Below are 23,518 nucleotides of genomic sequence, written 5' to 3' on the forward strand. Positions count from 1 at the left end.
TAAGGTAGAATTGGGATCATGATAGTAGAGGGGAGGAAACATTAAGGAACTAGAGGAAAGTTGTATGTTTAATCGGTGCTATACAGCACCCCGACTTCTCTCCATGACCCTTCTGTAAGGGGAATGTCTAGTTTCCTACAGATGGGCTTTGGGTCCCCACTCTGCATTCCCCCTCATTCACAATGATATGCTTTTTTTGTTCTTTGATGCCTGATACCTGATCCCATCGACATCTCATGATCACACAGGCTGGTGTGCTTCTTCCATGTGTGCTTTGTTACTTCTCAGTTAGAAGACCGCTTGTTTATCTTCAATCCTTTAATACCCCTGGCTATATCTTTTGATAGCTGGGCACCATCAGATTTCTTCACCACATTTGCTATGCACCCATTTTGTCTTCAGCAATCGTGTTGGGAAGGTGAGCTTCATGGAATGCCAGGCTATTAGAGCAAAGTGTTCTTGTGTTGAGGGCATACTCAAGGTTATTTTTGCTCTGTGGACTTGCTTTAACTTTCTACAACTTCAACCTGAATTTATAAAAGAGCAAGTGATGGTCTGTTTCACAGTCAGCCCTTGACCTGGTTTTAGTTACTAATTTTGAGCTCTTCCATCATCTCTTCTTGCAGATGTTGTGAATTTGATTACTGTGTATTTCCTCTGGCAAGTTCATTGTTTATGTTGTTGAAGAAAAAGATGTTTGCAATGAAGAAGTCATAGGTCCTGCAAAATTCTACAGAGGGATCTTCAGTTTCCTTTCTATCACCAAGGCCATTTTCTCCAACTTTTGCATTCCAATTGTTAATTAATTCAGCCTCGATTGCATGTTTCTTCAATTTCAGACTGAAGAAGTTGGTAGAATTCTTCAATTTCTCATAGCATTAGCTTTAGTGGTTGTTGCATAAGTTTGCAATAAAGTTGTATTGACTGACTTCCTTATAGGCATGTAGATATTATCCTATCACCGACAGCATTGTACTTCAAGGTAGAGCTTGAGATGTTCTCTTTGATGATGAATGCAGTGCCATTCTTCTTGAATTTACCATCATGACCTTGTAAACCCTTTGATTGTCTGATTCAAAATGTCCAATACCTGCTTATTTCAACTCACTATTGTGTAGGATATTGATGTGTATGCTTTCCATTTGATTTCTCATGACTCCAGTTTTTCTAGATTCACATACATCTCATGTTTTTATTAAAGGATGTTTGTAGCTGTTCTCGTTTTGAGCCATACTCCATTAGCAAATGTAGGTCACCAAAAATTTACTCATCCACTTCATTATGGCCAACTCTACTTTATGGAGAGAGCTCTTTCCCAGTCAAATTTTGAGTGCCTTACAATGTGAGGGGCTCATCTTCCAGCACTATATCTGACAGTGTTCCTTGGTATTCACGAAGGTTTCAGTGGCTATTCCTGTGAGCGGACTGCCTATTGCTTTGCCATCTCTTCATATTCTGGAAGCGCCACTGAAACCTGTTCACTATGGGTGACACTGCTGGTATTCAAAATACTGGTGACATAGCTTCCAACATCACAGCAACGTGCAAGTCACTGCGGTATGACAAACTGACAGAAGTAGTGAATCTACTGTCGTGTTTAGTAATTACTTGTTTAAGTGAATGGGTTTATTTTAGCCTGGTACATTTCAGTCTGTTATATTTTTGTAAGTTGCCAAAATGAACTATATTCTTTTGTTTTTTGTCCTCTGGAGGGGGGATGATTTTGGTGGGAGTATTTAAATGACCTTTACTTACAACCATATAACAACTTAAGATCTTAGTAAAAACTTTCTATTAAGGATAGATATAAATGGATTCTTGATTCTCCTAGCAACATCAACACTTAATGTGTCAAATATTTTATTAACATTTTAAATATTTAAAATTTAGTAGTATTTATGCATTCAGTTTTCACAATATTTCTTGGTAACTCAAGTTCTTATGACTATTTTCTATTTAGAAACTTGAATGAAATTTTAAAGTAAGTACCAGGTTAACAGTCAGTTTAGACTGTCAAGATTGAGAAGCTGATAAATTGTTAAGTGAATGAATGTTGGGGTTTTTACATCAGATCGATTAAGTATTTAGTGTAAACAAGAATCCTGTAAATATAAAATGAAATTAGGGGAATAAAGTAAAGAGGAAATATAAATATATTGTTAGAAAGTCTTATCACAATGAGATTCAGATTACAATGGAATTAGATACCATTTTCACCTACTAAATTGATCAAGGTACATGTTCACACAAAAATCAGTACATGAATAGTTTTGTGTTTTTACTTCAAAACACTAAAATATGCCATTCTTTAGAATATTTGACACATGTTTTTCAATCTACCCTGCTACTGCTTTTGGTTTTGTTTATTGCGTTTTATATTTTTATAGTTTGTATGTAAGAAAATGTATATGTAGTGGGTTACGAGCTGGGTACCTAACCATAAGGTCAGCAGTTCTAGCCCCAGCCCTTCTCGGGAGGAAAATGAAGCTTTCTGCTCCTGTGAATATTTACAGCATTGGAAACCCACAGAGGCAATTTTCCTCCTTCCTAAAGGGACAGTATGAGTCACAATACATTCTATGGCAGTGGGTGTTGCTTCTGAAAATTTGTGTAGTTTGTTCATTTTTGTTAATTTTATATACCTAGGTAATCTATACTCCTAACAAGTTCTTCTCAGTCTGTATTTTTTGGTCATTTTGCTCATATTAGAGCAACTATTTAAAAAAAAATATTGGCATATAAATTCATATATCATAGAATTCACTAGTTCAACTACTTTTCATCCCTTTCCATAGATTAGTTTTCCTACTAAGTTAGTTTTCCTGCTGGGGCATTTTCTGTGTAATACTGGCTAGATGTATTTTTATAAAGATACAAGGAAAAGTTTTTGAGGAAATTACAGACTTCTTTCTGTAAGAAGAAATTTCTTTTTATTAGAATGATGAATTTTCTAAGTAAGTGGCCCAATCTTATTACTCTTCAACTAGACGGACAAAAGTATTTTGATGAAATTTGATCTCATTCATACTTTGCTGTTTTTGTTCTTACTTGAAGAGTGTCAAGTTTTTCTCTCAAAGAATTTTGTAATCTTGTTTTACCTTTCCTCATCTTAAAATATTACTGTTATTTAAATCAGTTGTTTGTACAAAATACATGATTATGCAGGTTTTAGATGCTATAGGTTTTGAGGTGTTATCTTTAGTTCTAGAGTCTGAAGTTGTGTATCGTGATTATTGCTCTAGTTAAGCTGACTGTAAGAGGTTTATATTCACTGTATGCTTATGATAATACTAGCACCTGGCGTTTAGAGTTCTCAGTTTAGGCATTACTAATGAGTCTGATTAGTTATTCTTTCATACTTATTGTTAACACATCTCATTTTCTTATCTTTATTTTTAAAGTCTCTCTTGCCTTTAAAACTGTTCTTTAAGTGTATAATTTGGTGGCATTAATTACATGTGCCTGAATTTTCATTTGAATGAAATTACTACTTTAATATTAAAGTCATCTTTAAAAATGAATTTTTTCTTTTTCATTTTAGTTCATCCAGCCCCAACAGAAGTGACAGCGTTCAAGGCAAAAGAAAAGGAACCTGATAATCTCGTTAAATATTTCAATGTTGTTTGGTGTAAGGCTTCAAAGAAAAAACACAAGAAGTGGGAAGGTGATGCTGTTCTTATTGTAAAGGGCAGGTCACTTACATTAAAGGATTTGGAAGGCAAAGACATTGGAAAAGGTCTTGTGATATTAACCTGATGGGTCTGGTGTGGGAATTAGTGTGTATCTCTGGTTTCACAAATTAAAATATAATGAGATTTTCTAAATGGACAGATTAAAATGTTCTTTAAGTGATTTTTATGTCTAAACTATATGATAAAAAATTACCTTGCGATATTTCATCAAACTGACAATCTTACATGCTAGCTCACTGAGGCAAATCCCTTCCTGTGGTTTCATTTTTTCCTGCAAATGAAATGATCTACTATCTTCACAATTGTTATTTATGACCTCACTGTTGAAGCCACTGTGTCAATCCATCTCTTTGAGGATCTTCATCTTTTCCAGTGCCCCTCTACTTCACCAACCATGGTGTCTTTTTCCAGGACCGGTTTCTCTTAATAAGATGTCCAAAGTACCTGAGATGAAGTCTTGCCATCTTTGCATCTAAGGAGCATTCTGGTTGTATTTCTTCCAGGACAGATTCATTGGTTCTTTTGGCAGCCTATGATACTTTCAGATTCTTCTCCAGCACGTTCAATATTTGCCAGCTAAAATAGTTGAGGGCTATACTGCCGAAGTTGCTGATGCAGTGAAGCTAAATTGGCCATCCTTATAAAATGTCCAAAAAGAAGAAAAGGGAAAAACAAAAACCAAGTTTGAGAGTTATAAGTGTCTGATGGAGATGTAGAAATCCTTGAGTCACTCCTCCACTGGGGTAGAGTGAAATGAGAGACGCTGGAGTTGGAGAAACTTCTAAAAGTACCATAAAACTAAAAGATTACTCTTAATATCCTATTTCTGTGTAAAGCAGGTGAACAATAGTTGAATTCTGTCTGAAGATGAAACTAGTCTTTATTATTTTGTGCAGGTGCAGACCACTGAACCATTGAGGAAGTAGTCTGGCCCTAGAGGAATGGGCAGTGACATTTAGAAACACTGGCTAAATAATTTGTCCCTAAATTATAGTGTTAAAATGAAAAACATGTTCCACTATAAATAATTTAATAATATACACTACTTATAGATTGGCAAAGATTCAGCCTAATTTTAGCAGGGCAGTGTCGTGGTCAGCGGTTCAAAACCACCAGCCTTTCCAAGGGAGACAGACAAGGCTCTCCTGTGAAGAGTCACAGGCTCGGAACCTCACCGGGGCAGTTCTGCCCTGTCTTGTAGGAGTCAGCATCGACTTGATGGCAGTGAGTTTGTTTGTTTGGTTTTGAGTTTTTAGCAAGACAAATTGTGACTCTTTCCCAACCTTTGAAGAGAGTCATATTTTTAAAAATGTGATAATTTTTTAGTTTATGTAGAGATTTTAAAAAGGTTTTTGATATACCCAGTTCCTGCCCTTCCTAATGATGTATTATCTGTGCATCCAAACTACAGCTCACTGCTCTCAAGTGGATTCCAACTCCTAAGGACCCTAGAGAGCAGAGTAGAACTGCTCCCTGGGCTTTTGGAGGCTGTAGGACTTTATGAGTGCAGAAAGTCTCCTCTTTCTTCCTCAGAGTGGCTGGTGACGTTAAACTGCTGATCCTGCAGCTCGCAGCCAAACGAATAACCGACTACACCTCTAGGGCTCCTTATAAGATAAATGTGCACAGGAAAAAAAATTCTGTCATTTAAGTGGTTAATAAGCTCATGTAGTGCAGACAGTGACCGACTCACTCATATTTACATTCCCTCAGCATCTTACCCATAGCAATGCGTAATCACTGTCTGTTGATTTAATTTAAATAAACTTAAAATGATAAATGATTTCCCTTTCATTTAAAGAGACAGACCTTGGAGTAGCTCTGCCTCCTGACACAACTGTATTCTATCTTTGCTATCTCATGTGGAACAGTGAAGGAGTGGTTGTGGTAGCAATTGCTACTCTTGAGCCTCCTTCATATTTCCAGCTCTTCCTAAGTGGAAATGCAGATGCCAGGGTGTTTCTCCAATTTGTTCACAAAAAGATGAAGGACTCCATGCAGCTTGCCAGACTCTTTTCTTGGCTTGATTTTCCACACACAAGATGCAACACTATTAGAATAGGCTAAAACTATAAGAATAGAATAAGCTAATATTTTCAATTTAAAACACAAGTTTTGCTTTTTCTTAAGCTTGTCTGAGTTTTAGGATTTTTAAAAAACTAAGATGATAAGTTATGTCCTTACCCTAGCTAGTGACTATTCACATTCAAAACCTAGTTTTCATTTCTTATAGTTGAGATAATAATAAGGAAAGGTAACTATGGTAATTAATCTTAGAGGTGAGTGTTAGTAAATTAACTCTTTTCCTCCTCTTCATTTAAAGGCATTGGATATAAAGTCAAAGATCTTGAAAAGATTGATGAAGGTCAAACGCTAGTGATTGGTGGAAAAGAAATAGAAGTCATGGGTATAATCTCTCCAGACGACTTTGACAGTGGCAAATGTTTTCAGCGTGGAGTAGGAAGCCCTACTGTCTCATCTTTTCAGGCTGCCAAGAAGTGTTTCTCTATCCCTTTCAAAAGTGTCGGCAAACCAGACTCAAAGGCACATACACAGAATGAATTCCAAAATTGTAAACCACGCCATGACCCACATGCACCAAGTAAGAGTTTACAAATAAGTTGAATATTCTGTCTTTGCTTTTAAAAGACTTTTAGTAGGCAAACTTGAAGTTTGAATTTTGTTTTAAAGTATTCGGTTGGAAATATACATAATTCTCCAGATATATTTTACCTAAGTGATAATGCTGAAGTTATGTAACATTGTTTGAGAGCTGTTTCATATGTATATTTATAATCTTAAGAATATAATATTCAGTATTCATGTTTTGAAGGGAAAATGTATAAACTATAGATGGATTGTATACACATTTTGAATAAAATCTGGCATCTTTAGTAGGAAGTAAAGTGAATACATTTAAAGAAACAGGATTATGCTTACAAGAGGGTAAGTCAAAAAGTATTGCTATAAAATCATTGCCATGTTCATTAAACAAAAATATTAAAATATAAAAATGTAAAGCTATTTTTTTCTTTACATAGCTTCCACCTAAGTCTATATATTAAAAAACCCTTTTTATTGTGAAATGGGTAAATTTTGCAGAGTAGATCTTAAGTTTTATTTTAAGTAAATTGTAAACGTTCTGTTTCATCTCATTCTTTCCATTCTTCTCAGTGTAACATCACCCATCCCATCTCTTCCCAGTGGTTCCTGTCTCCATCCCTCTTGTCCTAACCCTTCTGAATGTTTTCATTGGTTCCCACTGTCACTTACTCTAAGGTATACGCACTTTACTGTTGTCAGGCGCCATTGGTTCCAACTCATAGCAACCCTATGCACAACGAAGGAAACTGCCTGATCCCGTACCATCCTCACAAGCAGCTTGGTTGAGCCCATTGTTGCAGTTATCAATCCACTTTACAAGCATGCTGTCCTTTTCCAGGAACGGGTCTTTCCTGATAAGATAGCTGATGTACACAAGAAAAAGTCTTACCATCTTCATTTCTAACAAACCTTCTGCCTGTACTTCTTCTAAAACAGATGTATCTGTTCTTTTTTTTTTTTATAACATCGTTTTATTAGGGGCTCATACAACTCTTATCACAATCCATAAGATGTATCTGTTCTTCTGGCAGTTCACGGTACTTTGAATATTCTTCTCGTACTTCATTAGTGCTACTGTTTTCCTTGTAGTAGGTCTATACACTGTTGAAGGCAGTGTGTTCCTCTCTGTAACCCTTCTCCAAAAAATTCTTCCTACTTTGGTGTACTCCACATGAAAAAGGCAATTTTGGCATCTCGAATTTTTTTTCAGTTTTGGGTAACAGAACAAAGCCCGAAGGGTCAAGATCAAGGCTGTAGGGTGCACAAGGCAAGATTTCCCATTGAAATTCTCCTAGGGTAGCTCTTGCCACCCTCAAAGCAGGTGCATTGTCCTGATGGAAAAAACAAACAAACCTCTGAACAGTTTTCCTGGCTTTTCCCCCACTAATGTAGATTTTTTCTTTTTTTTACTAATGTAGTTTTCAGTTAAAATCACTGTACCTTTCTGAGCTGACCTATCTACCTTCTATTTACCTAGACCATCAGACCTCCTCGGAAGGTACTCTTTTGATTGAATCCTTTTTGAAAAAGATAACCTTAGGGTAAGGAGACTACAGGGTCACCATGAATCAAGAGAGACTGCTACTATGGGTTTTGGGTTAAGGAGGCTGATACAAGTTGTATTACTGAGAGAACTTGTCTGCAGTGATCCACTGATTGCAGAGACCTGTTTAAACACATTTTAGAAAAAAACCACATATGAGCTGGAACCCTAGTAGCAATACCTTTTGGCTTATCCTAGTGTCTCCTGTTTGATGACTCACTGATTTGATCACATGGATTAGTATAGTAAAAATACTGAGTGGTGAGATGTCATGTAATGAATTCAAATTTTCAAAGGTTGTTCATTTAGTTACTTTGATAATTTACTTTAGTGCAGTGCTGTTGGTGAGAACACGCATATCAGAACACAGACTAATTCATGGTTTCTGTGTGTACGCATGTTCTACAGTGATTACATTCCTCACGTCTTACGGCTATCCCCACCTTCCTGTTCAGATGTGTCCCTCTCTCCTGTGAGCATAAACTCTCTGCCCACTAAGGTTCTTACCTAATCCTGTGAGTGCTGTTGTCAATATGATTCCATAGAGACGGTTTTAAGAAAGCACAATGTTAACGCAGACATTCTTTATTACTTAAGCTGAGCTGTTTGGTTTTAAGGAGACTTCAGGCAATATTTTTGGTTTAAGGGTTAAAGATATCTCCTGGCCAAAATTTCAGGGGTTCATCTAGCCTTTATAGTTCTAGAAAATCTACATTCCATTAGAAATTAAAATTCTGCTCAGTATTTCCCCTCTTTTAATCAGGATTATTGTATAGAATCTTTGATCAAAATGTTGATACTAGCTGGGCACGCACAGTTCTTCTTGTCTTATGGGAAAGGAGGCAGTTGTCTGTGGAAGCTATTAGCCAGACATTCCCTTCCCTTCCAGTTCCTCACCCTTCTTTTCCTCTATTGCTGCAGGTGAATGGAGACTGTTTGTTGTCTCTGGGGTGGCTGCTTGAGAGCTTTGAAGACTCAGGCACTAAGCAAACAAGTAGGAAGTAGAAGAGAAGCACTACACTCATTGTTAAACCAGTGACATGTCCTTGCTATGAAAAACTCATTGCCATTGAGTATGTCGATTCTAAATCATAGTGACCCTACAGGACAGAGTAGAACTGCTCGGCAGGGTTTCTGAAGCTGTAATCTTTGTGGAAGCCGACTTCTCCCTCAGAGTTGACTGGTGGGTTCAAACTGCTGCTCTGCGGCTAGTAGCTGACTCGTAGCCACTGCCCCCAGGGCTCCTGTTTTTCACATGCATGACTAATTTTGAATTTTGTAATTTGTAATGTTTGCTTACCCAAGAAATGGTACATCCCTTTTTTGTTTGTTTGAAATTTCATTATAGTAAAGAATACATATTTAACACAATTTCTAATTTGACCATTTCACATGTACAACTTAGTGACATTAATTGTAATCATACCACAGTCTACAACCATCACCATTATCGATTTCCTAAAGTTTTTTAATATCCCAAACAGAAACCTAGCGCCCCGTGATAACTCATTTTCCTTCTCCCCAGCTCCTGGTAGCCACTAATCCACTTTTGTCTGCTTGCATTTACCTAGTGTAGGTATTTTCTAGAAGTGGCCAGGAGTGCCCTTGGTGTGTTGTGCCCAGAGCTAAACCTTTCATTACAGAGCTGTGCATCTGCTGGATTAAACTTCACGTAGTACATTTGGAAGTTGGTGGATAGTACTACTACTTTCATAGTATAAGTATTAAAATATATAAAGGACCAGAATGAAGTGTTGTTCTCTGTTGCAAATATCATATAAGCATTGGAATTTTGAGATAAAGGGGATTTTGAAATCAGATAGATCAGTTTCTTCACTTTGCATTTGAGGAAATTGAAGCCCAGAAAGATGAAGTGACTTAAACTAAATTCAGTCAATGTCGCAATTAGGCCAAAACTTTAAAATGTGAAATTCCTATTTCTATGCTATTATCTTACTCTAGAGACTTAATTGAAGTATAGAGAATAGAAGCATATGCTTTTGATTTTTCTCTCATTTTATCTAGATAGTTTGTTTCTCTCATCAACTGTTTTAACAACCCTCCTCCTCTAATTTATCCTCTGACTATGTGAATGAAAAATTTTATTTTGATCATTTTCACATTTTATTTATATAAGTATATACATGCGCATATGTGGATATATGTTTATATGTATGTGTACATATTTTTGTGTATATACCTCTTAAAATATTAATTGATGTGCATTGCCATGTGTTTAAATAGGTTTATATTTCTTGCAGATGGACACTTTGTTAAAGGGCTTACCCTGTGGCTCTTGAAGACAGGTCCTTTGTTAAAGAACATTCTTGAACAGCATATATGTTCTCCATCTGTTTTCTCTTCTTCCATTTTGTTCTTTTTAAAAGATAAGAAGTAGGACCATTTCTTGTTTAGAAATTCACCAAAAGTACACATTTGCTTTGCTCCTGGCTAATCACCAATAAAAACAGAGGATAAAGGCTGACTTTTCCATCTTGATGGCAGGCAGGGAGGTGTGTGAGGTGTCTGCTGGGGCAGTCGTTCAGTTGCAGGTTGGTAAACAAAAGGCTAGCAGCCTGAACCCACCCAGCAGCATCCTAGGAGAAAGGCCTGGAGAACTATTTTTGTAAAGATTTGTTGTTCTTGTTATGACCTGCTAGTTAATTCCGACTCATATCCACCCTGTGTGCAACAGAAGGAATCACTGCCAGGTCCTGTGCCGTCCACACAGTTTTTGGAGTTTGAGTCCATTGTTGGAGCCGCTGTATGGATGTATTTAATCGTTAGAGTCAAGACAACCCTATGGGTCAGTTTTACTCTGCTACATGGGTTCTATGAGTTGAAAATCAACTTGAGGGCTCCTAACAACAACCACAACAAGCTTCTACATACCAGGGACTGAAAAATAGATGCTCTTTGAAAACCATGTCCTCTGGTGTGAGTATGAGCCAGTGCATTCCTGGACTTAGGAGGTAAATATGAGCCAGTGCATTCCTGCATTTAGGTAGCTTCTCAATGATGAATACGTTATTTAATCCACAGGAACCTATTTCTTTGTATTCCCATTCTCAACTCTTTGTCTTTTTATTTTTGATTATTTAGCTTTTATCTAATTTAATTGTCATTTGTGATGTGTTTATGAAAATATATTTAAATGTAACATAAAATAACCCATTTCATGTGTTAGTTATCTGACTTCAGATTTTTCACTTGAGACCTACTTTCTAACTATATCTGAATTTGCTTTTTTGGGGGGTGATACTTTTAGGAGATCTTTAAACTATGTAAGCATATTTCTACCGGACTATATTATTATTTGACAGTTACTTTATGCTTCTTTGAAAGGTTCAGGAATTTAACATCACTGAATGCAGTATTCATGAACTTTGAGCAAATAATGATGGCCAAGTCCATTGAAAATTTGACATCCTTTCCCAATTCTTTTGATTAATAGCGGTAATGGCCATTGTTAATGGGTATAGCTGAAAATAAAGGAAGCCTTTCTGTGAAGTTTGGGGATCCTTTATGAAAGTGAGAAGCTCTGAGCATTGGCAAATACATCTTGGCAGCATTCCAACCTGTGCTTTCAGTTGGAAACACTTTTTCTATGTCCTGAACACTGAACTATTGAATTTGTGGCTGACTGAATTCCTTATTAGACAATAGTGAATTCTAATGATTTTGAAGCACTTTGGGGTATATGGAGTTTGGAACACTCTTTGTATGAATAAAACATTTTTTTCTTTTAAAAACTATTTACTCTTAGTGTTATTGCTTCTTAATTCCAAATACTTTCTGGCTACCAATCATAGCAAATAATTTTATAAGTAATTAAAGTGAGATAAAGTAGTTGCTGACAAAGTGAAATTATAATACATTTCACTTTTATACTTACTTTCCCCCTAAGATTCCCTAGTTATGCCACGGCCAAACAAGAACCACCAGTGGATGTTCAATAAGAACTGCTGCCCTGTTGTGGATGTAGTGGCAGACCCTCACCTTGTATGTCATCTTCGACCACATCAGAAAGGTGGAATCATCTTCCTTTATGAATGCGTGATGGGAATGAGGTAGGAGAATAAAGAGTTTATTTAGTTGTGGGGTTTACAGTTAATTGTATCCAAAGAATTTGCCTTTTGTCTTTGGTTCCTGAGTGATGTCATCTAACACTTTGGCGGTTTTCCCAGTGATTCAAGTGCCTTTGAAAAGTGTTCTAGACCACACCTGCCTAACAGATTTTCTAATGAAGTAACTCTTCCTGGGTTTGGACTGGCTAGGCCAGATATTCCCACCATGTGTTACCAGCCCAAACTCGGGGTGATGGGGATCTGGACGTTAAGTTCAGTCAATCATGCTTTGCAGTGGGGCCCCAATGAAAGCTTAACACTTAGAACCTCCCTGGGCTTCCTGGTTAGTGAACGATATTGGTGTTTGGAAAGGTAATAATTCCTTTAGGACATGGAAGCTTTGCATTGGGAATTCTAGACCTCATGCTACGTGTCTTTTCATTTGGATCCTTTTCATTCCAATAAAAATATAATCCTAAGTATAGCATTTCCTGAGTTCTGAGTTATTCCAGTGAGTTATTGAACTCAAGGTAGTAGTAGGAGTCAGCAGGTCAGCACTGAAGAGGAACCACAGATCTCTGGCTAGCATACTGATGGGGTAGCCAGCGTGTCCAAAGTGATGAAGGTATGGTGGAGACCCCAAGCCTGAGGCTGATATCTGAAATCCTAGGCAGACTTGGCATTCTAGAACTGATTGATCCCTTTAATTTGTGAGAGAACTGATCCAGGACTGGTGGCTAGTGTTTGAGGAAGATGTAAGCCCTCCATCTTCAATTGAGGTCAGAGATGACATGGAACAGAACTGTCTGAATTGATTAAAATCAGGTCTCTAACTATCTAATATGCAGTTTGATTTAACTTGTATCGATATGGTTTTCTAGAGAGACCCTGATATAATAAGTCTCAGAAGGTACATCAAGGAGCCCTGGTGGTGTAGTGGATTATGCATTGGGCTGCTAACCACAAAGTCAGCAGTTTGAAACCACCAGCCTTACTGAGGGAGAATGACAAAGCTGACTGCTCTTGTAAAAATTTGCACCATGGAAACCCACTGGGGTCATATAAGGTTGCTATAAGTCTGAATTGACTCGATGTCAGTGAGTTTGGTTTTAGAGAGGGCACATCATACATTTTAGTTGGTAGCAAAGGATAAATGGTCTATGTACATCCCCAAAATGGTTCTTGATGGGTGCCTCCCATTAGATGTATTGCTCGGAGCTGGACATACATGAGTCAGGGCCATGCTTTTTACTCTTACTTAGCTTATGAAGTATTTTAGGAAACAGATACAGCCAGTCGCGCTGTAGTATAAAATGAGCTCAGTGCTAGTGTGACATAGGGTTATGGGAACAAAATGGAAGGAGCTTTTCATTCTGCTTATGAGGATTTGGGGGAAAGGTTTTCTTTTTATCTTGCCACTGTTTCTAAAGTCCAGGGGTTTTAAATTGAGTGTTTGATTAAAGAATGCCAGTATCCTCTTTTAAAGATATTATTGAAGACATTTGTGCGCGCGCACGCGCGCACACACACACACACACACACACACACACACACACAAAGGAGAAAAAAATAAGCAAAGGCTCATGCTAACATGTTTATAAGTTTTCTGCCAGTCATTTTTTTTGGCTTTAGTTTCATATTGATTTTAAATGTATTGGTCCTTTATTTTTAAATCTGTTATTTAATATGGTTTGGAATTGTAGATTTCCCCAAACTCTCAGAACTTTTGGAATGATGACAGACTGAGGGCTAATATCTTATAGAAACTTTAACTAGAGTTATCTCTTCTCCCAAATCTGAACTTCCTTTCTGCTATTTGGCCCTGTCTTAAAACCAGACAGGGTCTGCATCAGAGTTCTATCCGCTCACCATACCTATACAAATAATCTGAGAGAAGCTGGACAATGCGTTGAAGAATACAGCATCAGAATTAGGGGAAGACTGATTAACAGCCTGCAGGCGACACAGTCTTGCTTGCTAAGAGTAAAGAGCACTTGAAGCACTTGCTGCTGCGGATCAAACACTACAGCCTTCACTATGGATTACACTTTAACATAAAAGAAACCAAAATCCTTATAACTGGACCCTTAATGCCATGATAAACCAAGAAAAGACTGAAGTTATCAATCTTTGTTATAGTGCACAAAAGAGAATTTGAGATGTTTATTGATGAAAATCAAGGATTAGGGCCTTCACTATGGTTTATACCTTAATGTAAAGGAAACAAAAATTCTTACAACTGGGCCCATAAACAATGTCAATAAACAGAAAATATTGAAATTGTCAAGGTTTTCATTTTACTTGGATTAATAGTCAACACCTATGGAAACAACAGTTAAGAAACTCACGAAACACATGGAATGACACTGAATGCAGGAAGATCACAGGCCAGTGGGTGGGAAGTCTTGTGGATCCAGTGGCACTATCAGCACCTCAGTGTTGGCAGGGGTCTCCATGTGACTGGCTGGCTCCATCAGCCTCTCTCAATGTGTCTTCTCCTCAGGGATGTCTCGCAGGGAGTGAGCTGAGAGAGTGTCTCCAGCCTCCAACGAGGAATACAGGAGTTCCCAAAATCCTTTGAGAAGGCCATGCCCACACAGAGACTTCATTGGCTATGACCTGATAGACAGGCTAGACTTCACCCCTTCACTCTGAACCCTCAAATTGACACCAGATTATGTAACTACCACATAGAGGATCTGGGGAAGCTAACAACACCATTGGCACATTGTTGGTCTTAAATTATAATAGTGATTATAATTCATGTTTGTAAATTTTCCTAAGCACTTTGAAATAGAAAAAATATGAACTTGCCTTTTATTTTTTTCTATTAAGGAATACAATCAATTGATAAGGTACTTGTGTTTGGTAATTAATTCCCTTGGACTTTATATATTTAAGGATATATGTATGAATAAATATATATAAAGTGGTAAAATATATAAATATTAAAATGTATGGTTATATTAATATTCCTAACGTTTAATTTCAGATAATATTAGCTTCATCTTATGATAACAGATTTTTACTAAATTAAGTATTGTAGATAAAATTTTCAGTGTCTAATTTTGGCTACAGTGCACAGGATATTTAAGCTGAGGACTTCAATTAATGTCAGAGAATCATAAATACAACTCAGTAGATTACGTTAGTTAAAGTCATATTGTATTTTAAATTGCTTTGGTATCATGGAAACTGTTTAAAGCTGTCAACTATTAGTGATAAGAATAAGTGTTATAACTTAATTATCCAAATATATAAATTTGAGATTAGTTTCATGTGCCTCTAAATATATCCATAAAATATTTAGCTGATGATTGAGATTCAACTCTCTAGCTGCCAATATATAATAAATGTAATTATTAAAGATACAAAAGAGAGTTGCCTTGTAAATCAGCGGGTTTAAAAACTAGAAAAAAATCATCCAATGCAGGCTAGCATGGATCATAATTGTAAAATACCAGTTTTGACTCTTGACCAGTAGTGATGATTTTAGGAGCATGAAATGTTTTTCCATTGTGATTAAAGGAAGTACAATTATCTCTAACAGAATGAGTGGCAAATGTGGAGCTATTCTTGCTGATGAAATGGGCTTAGGAAAAACACTGCAATGTATTTCCCTCATCTGGACTCTACAATGCCAGGGGCCCTATGGAGGCAAGCCAGTCATAAAGAAGACACTGATTGTTACCCCTGGAAGCTTGGTGAATAATTGGGGGAAGGAATTTCAAAAGTGGCTGGGAAGTGAAAGGATCAAGATATTTACTGTTGATCAGGTAAGAGGGTTTTAAAATTTTACTCATGGTCATTTTGTAAATCACAAACTTTGCAAATCAGTACTGCTATTTTCACTCTCTAGGTGCAGTTTTTTGTATTGTTTTTTCTTCTTCAGTGTAGATAGCTTTCTAACTCCTTTGTACAAAAACGGAACCCTGGCTTACATTTTGGTCTAAAGATAACATATTCTTGTTAAGTGATTATCAGGAATATGCTGCTTCATGTTGATTACACACAGTTTCTTATTGAAGATTTTCTTTGTTTTGTTCTGTTTTTAAGGACCACAAGGTAGAAGAATTCATCATATCTCCATTATATTCTGTTCTTATCATCAGTTATGAAATGTTACTTCGCTCCCTGGATCAAGTTAGGAACATAAAATTTGATCTTCTAATCTGTGACGAAGGGCATCGTTTGAAGAACAGTGCTATTAAGACAACTACAGCTCTCATTAGCCTCTCTTGTGAGAAAAGAATAATTCTTACTGGTCAGTATTTCCTTTTCCAGTATCTGATGGAGTTTTTGTCTAGCGAATATATAAGACTCAGAATACGACACTTGATATTAATACCAGTTTCATAGTAATGGAGCTGTGTTAATTGAGTCTTTGTGGAATTCAGAATCTTCAGCTCTTTCTGTAATTTCCAGCAACCTAGATTTTGGGTTTTGGGGTGACTGTGAGTGGGGATTGACTTGAGGCAAGTGAGTTGTGGAGGTTGGAGGAAGAACTACAAATGGTATAAAGTTTATGAAAGTGGGAGCTGGGGCTGCAATGCCTGTACTGGCTTCGCCATCCTGACTTCTCCAACTGTGTTACTCTGGGTGCCTTATTTAACTGTGCTTCCTCACCTGTGAATTTATGACAATAATACCATCAACTTTAGGGTTATTTTGAGGCCCAAAGGAGTTAAACCATGTAAAGTTCTTGGAAAACTATCTACCTAAGTCTGTAATAAATGTCATTTATTTTTATATGACTATACCAGGGATCCCTGGCTCATTGCTGGCCAAAGCTTCTGGCACAGACTATTTGGTAAGGTAAATGAACATTGGGTAAATTCAAGGGACCTTCAAAAAATTCGTGGGAAAATTCCATTCTTTTAGTTCCCTTGTTCTGTGAGCTCTTTGAGCCATTGCAATAAATGGCAACGGAGGTGGCCATATCTGACTTCCCCTGGCCTTCCTCTTGCCACGAGGCAAGACATGACTCCATACTGGAACCATCTTTACCTATTTTGACACCAGCCATTCCTCCCATGCCACTCTACATCTATTCTGTGTTAGAGAATTTGTTGCAATGGTGACACAGAACTCACAGATAATACTCACAATTAAGGGGGCGTGTTAGGGAAATCTGTAAGTCACGATCAGCAAACAGTCAGGATACAGTCATTTATTCCTCACTCAGCATCCAAGCTTGTCTCCAATCCTCAGCCTCTTAGACATAATTGGGTTACTAAAGTCAGCAGAGAAGTGTAGTGTCATGAGTCAATTCTGACCCATAGCCACCCTGTAGGACAGAGTAGAACCCAGGTGGCAAATGACAGAGGCAGAATGTGAACTCAAACAATCAGACTCAAGAGCCTGTATACTGTTTTCAATAAGAATTTAGTAAGAGTTAAGTACATTAATAAGAATTTAGTACACGATTAAAATCAGAGTTAAAACATTCATGTAATCATTCAAATTTTTATCCTCTCCAATTTAATTTGGTGGCATATGCTTCATTGTAAGGAATTTACAATGAATTGACAAATTCTAATTTACAATTAGAAAGACTTATGATTGGAAAACACAAACTTGACTTTCTTATCATTTTCATGTTTCTAGGTACTCCCGTTCAAAATGATCTGCAGGAATTTTTTGCATTAATTGATTTTGTAAATCCAGGCATATTAGGTACTTTGTCATCGTACAGAAAAATATATGAAGAACCTATCATTATATCAAGAGACCCTTCTGCTTCTGAGGTATAACTTACTTTAATAAGTAGTAAAATATATGTATATGCAAATACATACACAATTTATTTTGAGCCTTACTGTGAATTGCTGTGATCTCAAAAGGATTTATGTGGACAGTTCAAATGTATATATTTAATTCATGCACTATTTTTGATTAGAAAATGTATTATTTAATGAGCAATTTAAAATGATTTATAAACAATATATAATGCCTTTTGTCAATAATTGAAGGCTTAGTTTGAAAATCAATGTTGTCAGTTTATTGGATTCCAAAAATTTGCTGTGCCAATTCTTTACTGTTGATGTTAAAATTATCTGCCAATACAGCGTTCATATAAAAATTTCCTTTTAGAGTAATTTACTGTGTAGATCTCTCCTTTCTGATGGTTCTCAATGGAAGCATTAGCCAAACCCACCAAGATTAGGGAATGGTGGGCCCCCCTAACAGAATGGTATGCTGAGCAGTTAATGAGCTTGTGGTTGGTTTTTTCCATCCTCAAATTGTGTTTTATCTATTATGTTTAAAAAAAAATTTGTAAGAGGAGCAATTAGTAAGTGATTTGTCGTTATAAAATATTTAATGTTAATTTGAAATGAAAACATTTCTCAACTTTTCCCTAGGAGGAAAAGAATTTCGGAGAGAGGAGAGCAGCGGAACTTACTCGCCTCACTGGACTCTTTATCCTTAGAAGGACCCAGGAAGTCATAAATAAGTACCTTCCACCTAAAATAGAGAATGTGGTCTTTTGCCAACCAGGACCACTGCAGATTGAACTTTATCGAAAGCTGTTGAATTCAAAGGCTGTCAGTTTCTGTCTTCAAGGACTGTTGGAAAATAGCTCTCATCTAATATGTATAGGAGCTCTGAAAAAACTGTGCAACCATCCCTGCCTTTTGTTCAAGTCTATAAAGGTAAGTGGCACACGAGACCAGGCAAGGGCCATGAGAGGACGGCTCTGTGTTCTAATCATGGAGAGAAGATGATGCTAATCCATGTGGTTGTTTTTGTGTTTTTTTAAAAATGCTGCATGGCCACTTCGTAGTGGTGATTTCTTGGGCTGCTATTCGCAAGTTCAGCTGTTCGAAACCCCCAGGTGCTCCATGGGAGAAAGATGAGGCTTTCCACTCCTGTAAAGAATTACAGCATCGGAAACCCACAGGGGCAGTTCTAACCTGTCCTAAAGGGTCACTATGAGTTGGTATCGACTAAATGGCAGTGAGTATGAGAGAAATTTCATTTTAATAATAATTCGAATATTCATACTATTTAAAAATGCTATTATTCTCGCCTCGTTTCTCCCCCCAAATATATTCTAAAATTTTTCCCCACATAAGTTACCTTCTGAAAGTATGATTTTTAGTGGTTTTTAATGGTTACACAGTTGAGTTGACTATTTGGATATTTAATGGCATGAAGGCAGTTTGGAGTATAAAAAGAGGTTTATGCTTTGGAATTAGATCGTGGTTCCAGCCACCACTTTATTACTTAATAGTTCTTTAACCACAGATGAGGTACATTTGTGAGGCTTAGTTTTCTTATCTGGGAAACACAGACAGTAGTAACTTCCTGATAATGCTCTTGTGACAGTTTGATGGCATAATTTGGCAAGAACCTAGAAAATACCTGATCATAAAAATTGCACAGTAACTCTTAATGTTCTTTATCTTCAACTCATCCTAAACAGCTGTTATTCTGCTACATATTTGTTAAAACAGTAAAATAATTTTCAAGTAATAACATTTTCAAGTATATTATGCTTCAGGTCATTTTCCAAGCTTATCCCACAATGACTTGCATTTACTTAGTTTATCATAGAAATCAACATTCTGTAACTGCAGTAGACAGTGCTATAACAATGTACGAAGCACCATTTTAAGACAGATTTTATATACAATAATAAAAGTTAAACCTTTTAGGCATGATGCCCAGGAAAAACAGAAGCCAAAAATTCTTTCTTAAAAGAAAGTCTTGTGATGGCTCAGAGTGGATCAGTTAACTTGGAAAATACTTGCACATTCTTGAAGAAAACAGCTGAGAACTCGAGTTTTTCCATTGTTGATGTATGTCCATTAGTAGTAGATATAGAACACTGTAAGCTTCAAGTTGGGTGAATATTTACAGACTCCTTCAGAAAAGGCTTTCCTCTAATATCACAAAAACGAAAATGACTATAAAATGCCCAAAATAAGCCTTTCATATGTTTGAAAAACAAACTCACTGCACGGAGTCGATTCTGATTCATAGCAACCCTGTAAGACGAGTAGAACTGCCTCTGAGTTTCCAAGACTGTAACTCAATGAGAGTAGGAAGACTTGTTCTCTGGAGGAGCAGCTTGTGGTTTTGAACTGCTGACCTTGCGGTTAGCAGCCCAACTACTAACCACTACACTACCAGGGGTCCTTAAGTAACCTTTAAGCAGTGGCTTATAAATGTGTTCCCAGGATTCTTTATTAAGAAATGTGAATGAAATGTAACCAATAAAAGAAATCATAACCTAAGGATATTGTATTGGTTTATATGGTCTGACATGTCTGCCTAGGTCAGAAGAAAGGGTACTCTGCTTAGCTTTTATGAGAAGTCTGATTTTTTTTTCCAACTTCCATCAATTCTTTAATCCTGGGATAGTGATCACCTGCTTATTCTTCCACTAGGGCAATTCACCTTTAAGTTTAAAGGAGTATTTTCATTCCTTGGTTCTGTTATTCGTGAGTTTAAAGTAAAGTCCAGTTTGCTTAGTGGGGTTTCAATTTGGGTCCTTCTGGTATGGTCTATGAAGTGTGCTGTGTACTACAGGACAGGGTCTAGAGTCCAAGTTATTATTATTGTTTTTTGGTTTTGAGTTTTTTTTTAATTGTTTTATTAGGGGCTCATACAGCTCTTATCACAATCCATACATACATCAATTGTGTAAAGCACATTTGTACATTCATTGCCCTGAGAAGTCTGATTTTTAACAGGCTTTCATGGGTAATGCCATTATCCATTAGTTGATTCTTAATTAAAGGAGTATGATCTTGGAAGCTTTAAAACTACGTTTGTTGAGACTTCCCCACATACCTATTTACCAGAATCTGAGAGTGGGACCCAGGTATGAGGATTTTGACAAAGATTCCCCAAGAGATTCTGATAATATGTGCTGGTTAAGAATTTGTACCTTAACATTACTCATGTCTTTTGTACTCTGTTTAATATTCATGGTGGTATGGGAGCTTGTGTTGGGCTGTTAACCACAAAATCAGCAAATTCAAACCCCCAGGTGCTCCTTGGGAGAAGGAGGAGACCGACTATTCCTGTGCCGAAACCCACAGGGGCACTTAGGATTGACCTGATGGCAGGGTTTGCTTTTCGGAGTTTGAAGCAACCTTGGCTTCTCCTGTGAGCCTTCTTCACAGCACAGAATGCATAGGTCAACTGCACTCAATTGGGAGTCAGTACATTTTCATTCTGGATTAGTATTCAGCATCTTAATTTGATTTGGCTAGTATGAGTCACTTCTCTTGAATTTCTTTATGGTCAAGTGTGTGACCTTTTGATGACCCTTCCTAAGTGATGGCATTTAGCAGGCCTAACCTGCAGCAGCCAGCAACTATCTCTTCTAGTTGTATATCCAGGGATATAATTCGCTTGAGGTGCCACATTTTTCAGTCAAATAATTTTAGCATTTTTTCCTTCCCATTAAAACAACAAACATGAATCAATGTTCAAATTCTTTTGAACAGGAAAAAGAATGTAGCTCAACCTGTGATGGAAATGAAGACAGGCACCTGTATGAAGGTTTGCGCACTGCGTTCCCCAATGACTACAGTCCCCTCACGTGTGCCGAGGGGGAGTCGGGGAAACTGCAGGTGTTGTCCAAGCTCCTGGCAGTTATCCATGAGCTTCGTCCTTCGGAAAAGTAAGAGACTCATATAATGGGTTGCTTGGGGAAGTTGGGTTTCGGCTACATACTTTCTCCATACCACCTTCTCCTCCCAGTACTTAGGATAATCGTTCTTAAAAAAAATGTGTCTGCAGGTTTTAAGAAAATTAAATGTGTATATATATATTTTTAAAAGACCTTGTGGTGCCTTTTGATATATGAGCACCTACATTGTTTTCTCAATTTTGTTCAGAATATTATCTTAAATGTTAATACTTGTTAAGATTTTCTTAGTTGACTTCTTATTTCTAACCCTGAACCTGGGAGATCTTGTTACTCCAGATTTTCAACTATCACCAAAGATAGCTTTGATTCCAATTTTCTATCTCTCATCTAACCTTCACTTTTAAGTTCCATATACATATTTTTAGATGAACATGTAAATCTACCTGGATGTCCTATAGGACTTCAGGCTTCACATGTCCTAAAACCATTTCATTTTACCATTGGAAGCCTCTTCCTCTTTCATTATTCCTTATCCTGATAGATGGTAAGCATAATGCAAATACAAACATGAAAGCCATTCTAGGCTAACTTCTTTACTTTCTCAACATGTAGTCAGTCACTACCTTATATTACTATATAATATATTATTTTATTACTTAATCTTAGGAATTCATCCCCTACTTTCTGGTACCAATTGCATGCTCTATATCCACGGGCAGGGCTTGTAGACTGGTGGCTTTTACTGTAAGGTAATCAAATGAGGTAGTGAACTAGCATTTTCGTTTGAGGGCTTCTACCTGTGGGTCTCTTCACTGGTGCCACTGAGGTCTCTCTAGAGGTGAGTCCTCTAATAGCACCCCCCGGACTGGGATGTGGCAGGGTGTCTGATTGCTGGAATTCTGGGAATTAGCAGGAAAAATGGGCTGGAGTCTTGCCAGTTAGTATGTAAATTTTCATTTTGATCTACCACTCTATAGCTAGCTGCCTGCCAGAGTCCCTAGGTCTTTTGGTTTAATTACTCTAAAGAGTAAACAATGCCCCCCTGCACCCCGGTTTTGTTGAGCTATAATTAACACATCATACAATTCAGTAGTTCCATTCATATAAGAAGGGGTGTGCAGTCATCACCACAATCAACTTTGGGACATTTTCTTCCTACTTGTACCCATTGCTATTGACATCCATTTCCCCCCTCTCCTCCTTCAGTTACTTTCTCCATTATTATTTCAGTTACTATCTCCATAAATCCTGGCTTCTCTATACAGAAAAACATACAAACAAGGACAAAGAACGGGGGTGAGGGGGGGTGTGTGTGAAGGGACCTAGCAACAATGATTATATAAAACAGTGAAAGACCTCAATATAAGGAGAAGCAAACAATATTTAAAATTTAGGATAAATTGAAAGTGAGTCTAAAGGGAGTTCTATGGGCAAGGTCTACACCCAAGTACAATTCCTAAGAACCTCCTTACAATGCTCTTTGTCTGATATTGGGGCTGTTACATTCCTGTCTGTGGGCAAATGGGGATTCACCGGGGACTCAACCATTAGGGACCCTGCAAATGGATTTTGGGCTTCTGTCATCCATAGTGTTCCGCAAACTGGGTGAAGGGCAAACATTCTTATGTGAGACAGACTTGTCATGGGGATAGGACCTGGGGTCTGATTACAACACTCGTAATAGTTCCAGTGTAAACTCCTTCCTTCCAAGGTAACCATGTTTCTGATACATTCTGTGGTATCATTGCTTCTCATTGCTAGCCCATTCACTGGACACCTAGTGCTCACCTTCTCTGTATTCTTTTTTTTTTGTTTTTAATCATTTTATTGGGGGCTCGTACAGCTCTTACTACAATCCATCCATCCATTGTGTCAAGCACATTTGTACACATGTTGTCATCATCATTTTCAAAACATTTTCTTTCTACTTGGGCCCTTGGTATCAGCTTCTCATTTTTCCCCCTTCCTCCTTCACCCTCCTTCCCTTATGAACCCTTGATAATTT

General features: G+C 37.3%; 1 protein-coding gene across 1 annotated transcript in view; it reads left to right on the forward strand.

The window, feature by feature from the left end:
• RAD54B (RAD54 homolog B) overlaps window positions 1–23,518 on the forward strand; it is a 131,864-nt gene that overhangs the window by 56,945 nt on the left and 51,401 nt on the right. Inside the window, exons 4-11 of the mRNA XM_045287340.1 lie at window positions 3,542–3,736; window positions 6,016–6,294; window positions 11,747–11,909; window positions 15,457–15,682; window positions 15,963–16,170; window positions 17,514–17,653; window positions 18,269–18,559; window positions 21,368–21,543. Of these exons, the coding sequence (XP_045143275.1) occupies window positions 3,542–3,736; window positions 6,016–6,294; window positions 11,747–11,909; window positions 15,457–15,682; window positions 15,963–16,170; window positions 17,514–17,653; window positions 18,269–18,559; window positions 21,368–21,543 (1,678 nt within the window). The remainder of the gene's footprint in view (window positions 1–3,541; window positions 3,737–6,015; window positions 6,295–11,746; window positions 11,910–15,456; window positions 15,683–15,962; window positions 16,171–17,513; window positions 17,654–18,268; window positions 18,560–21,367; window positions 21,544–23,518) is intronic.

Source organism: Echinops telfairi, unplaced genomic scaffold, assembly GCF_000313985.2.
Source record: "Echinops telfairi isolate 266 unplaced genomic scaffold, ASM31398v2 ScPeMD7_1;HRSCAF=3_0, whole genome shotgun sequence".
NCBI classification, from domain to species: Eukaryota; Metazoa; Chordata; class Mammalia; order Afrosoricida; family Tenrecidae; genus Echinops; species Echinops telfairi.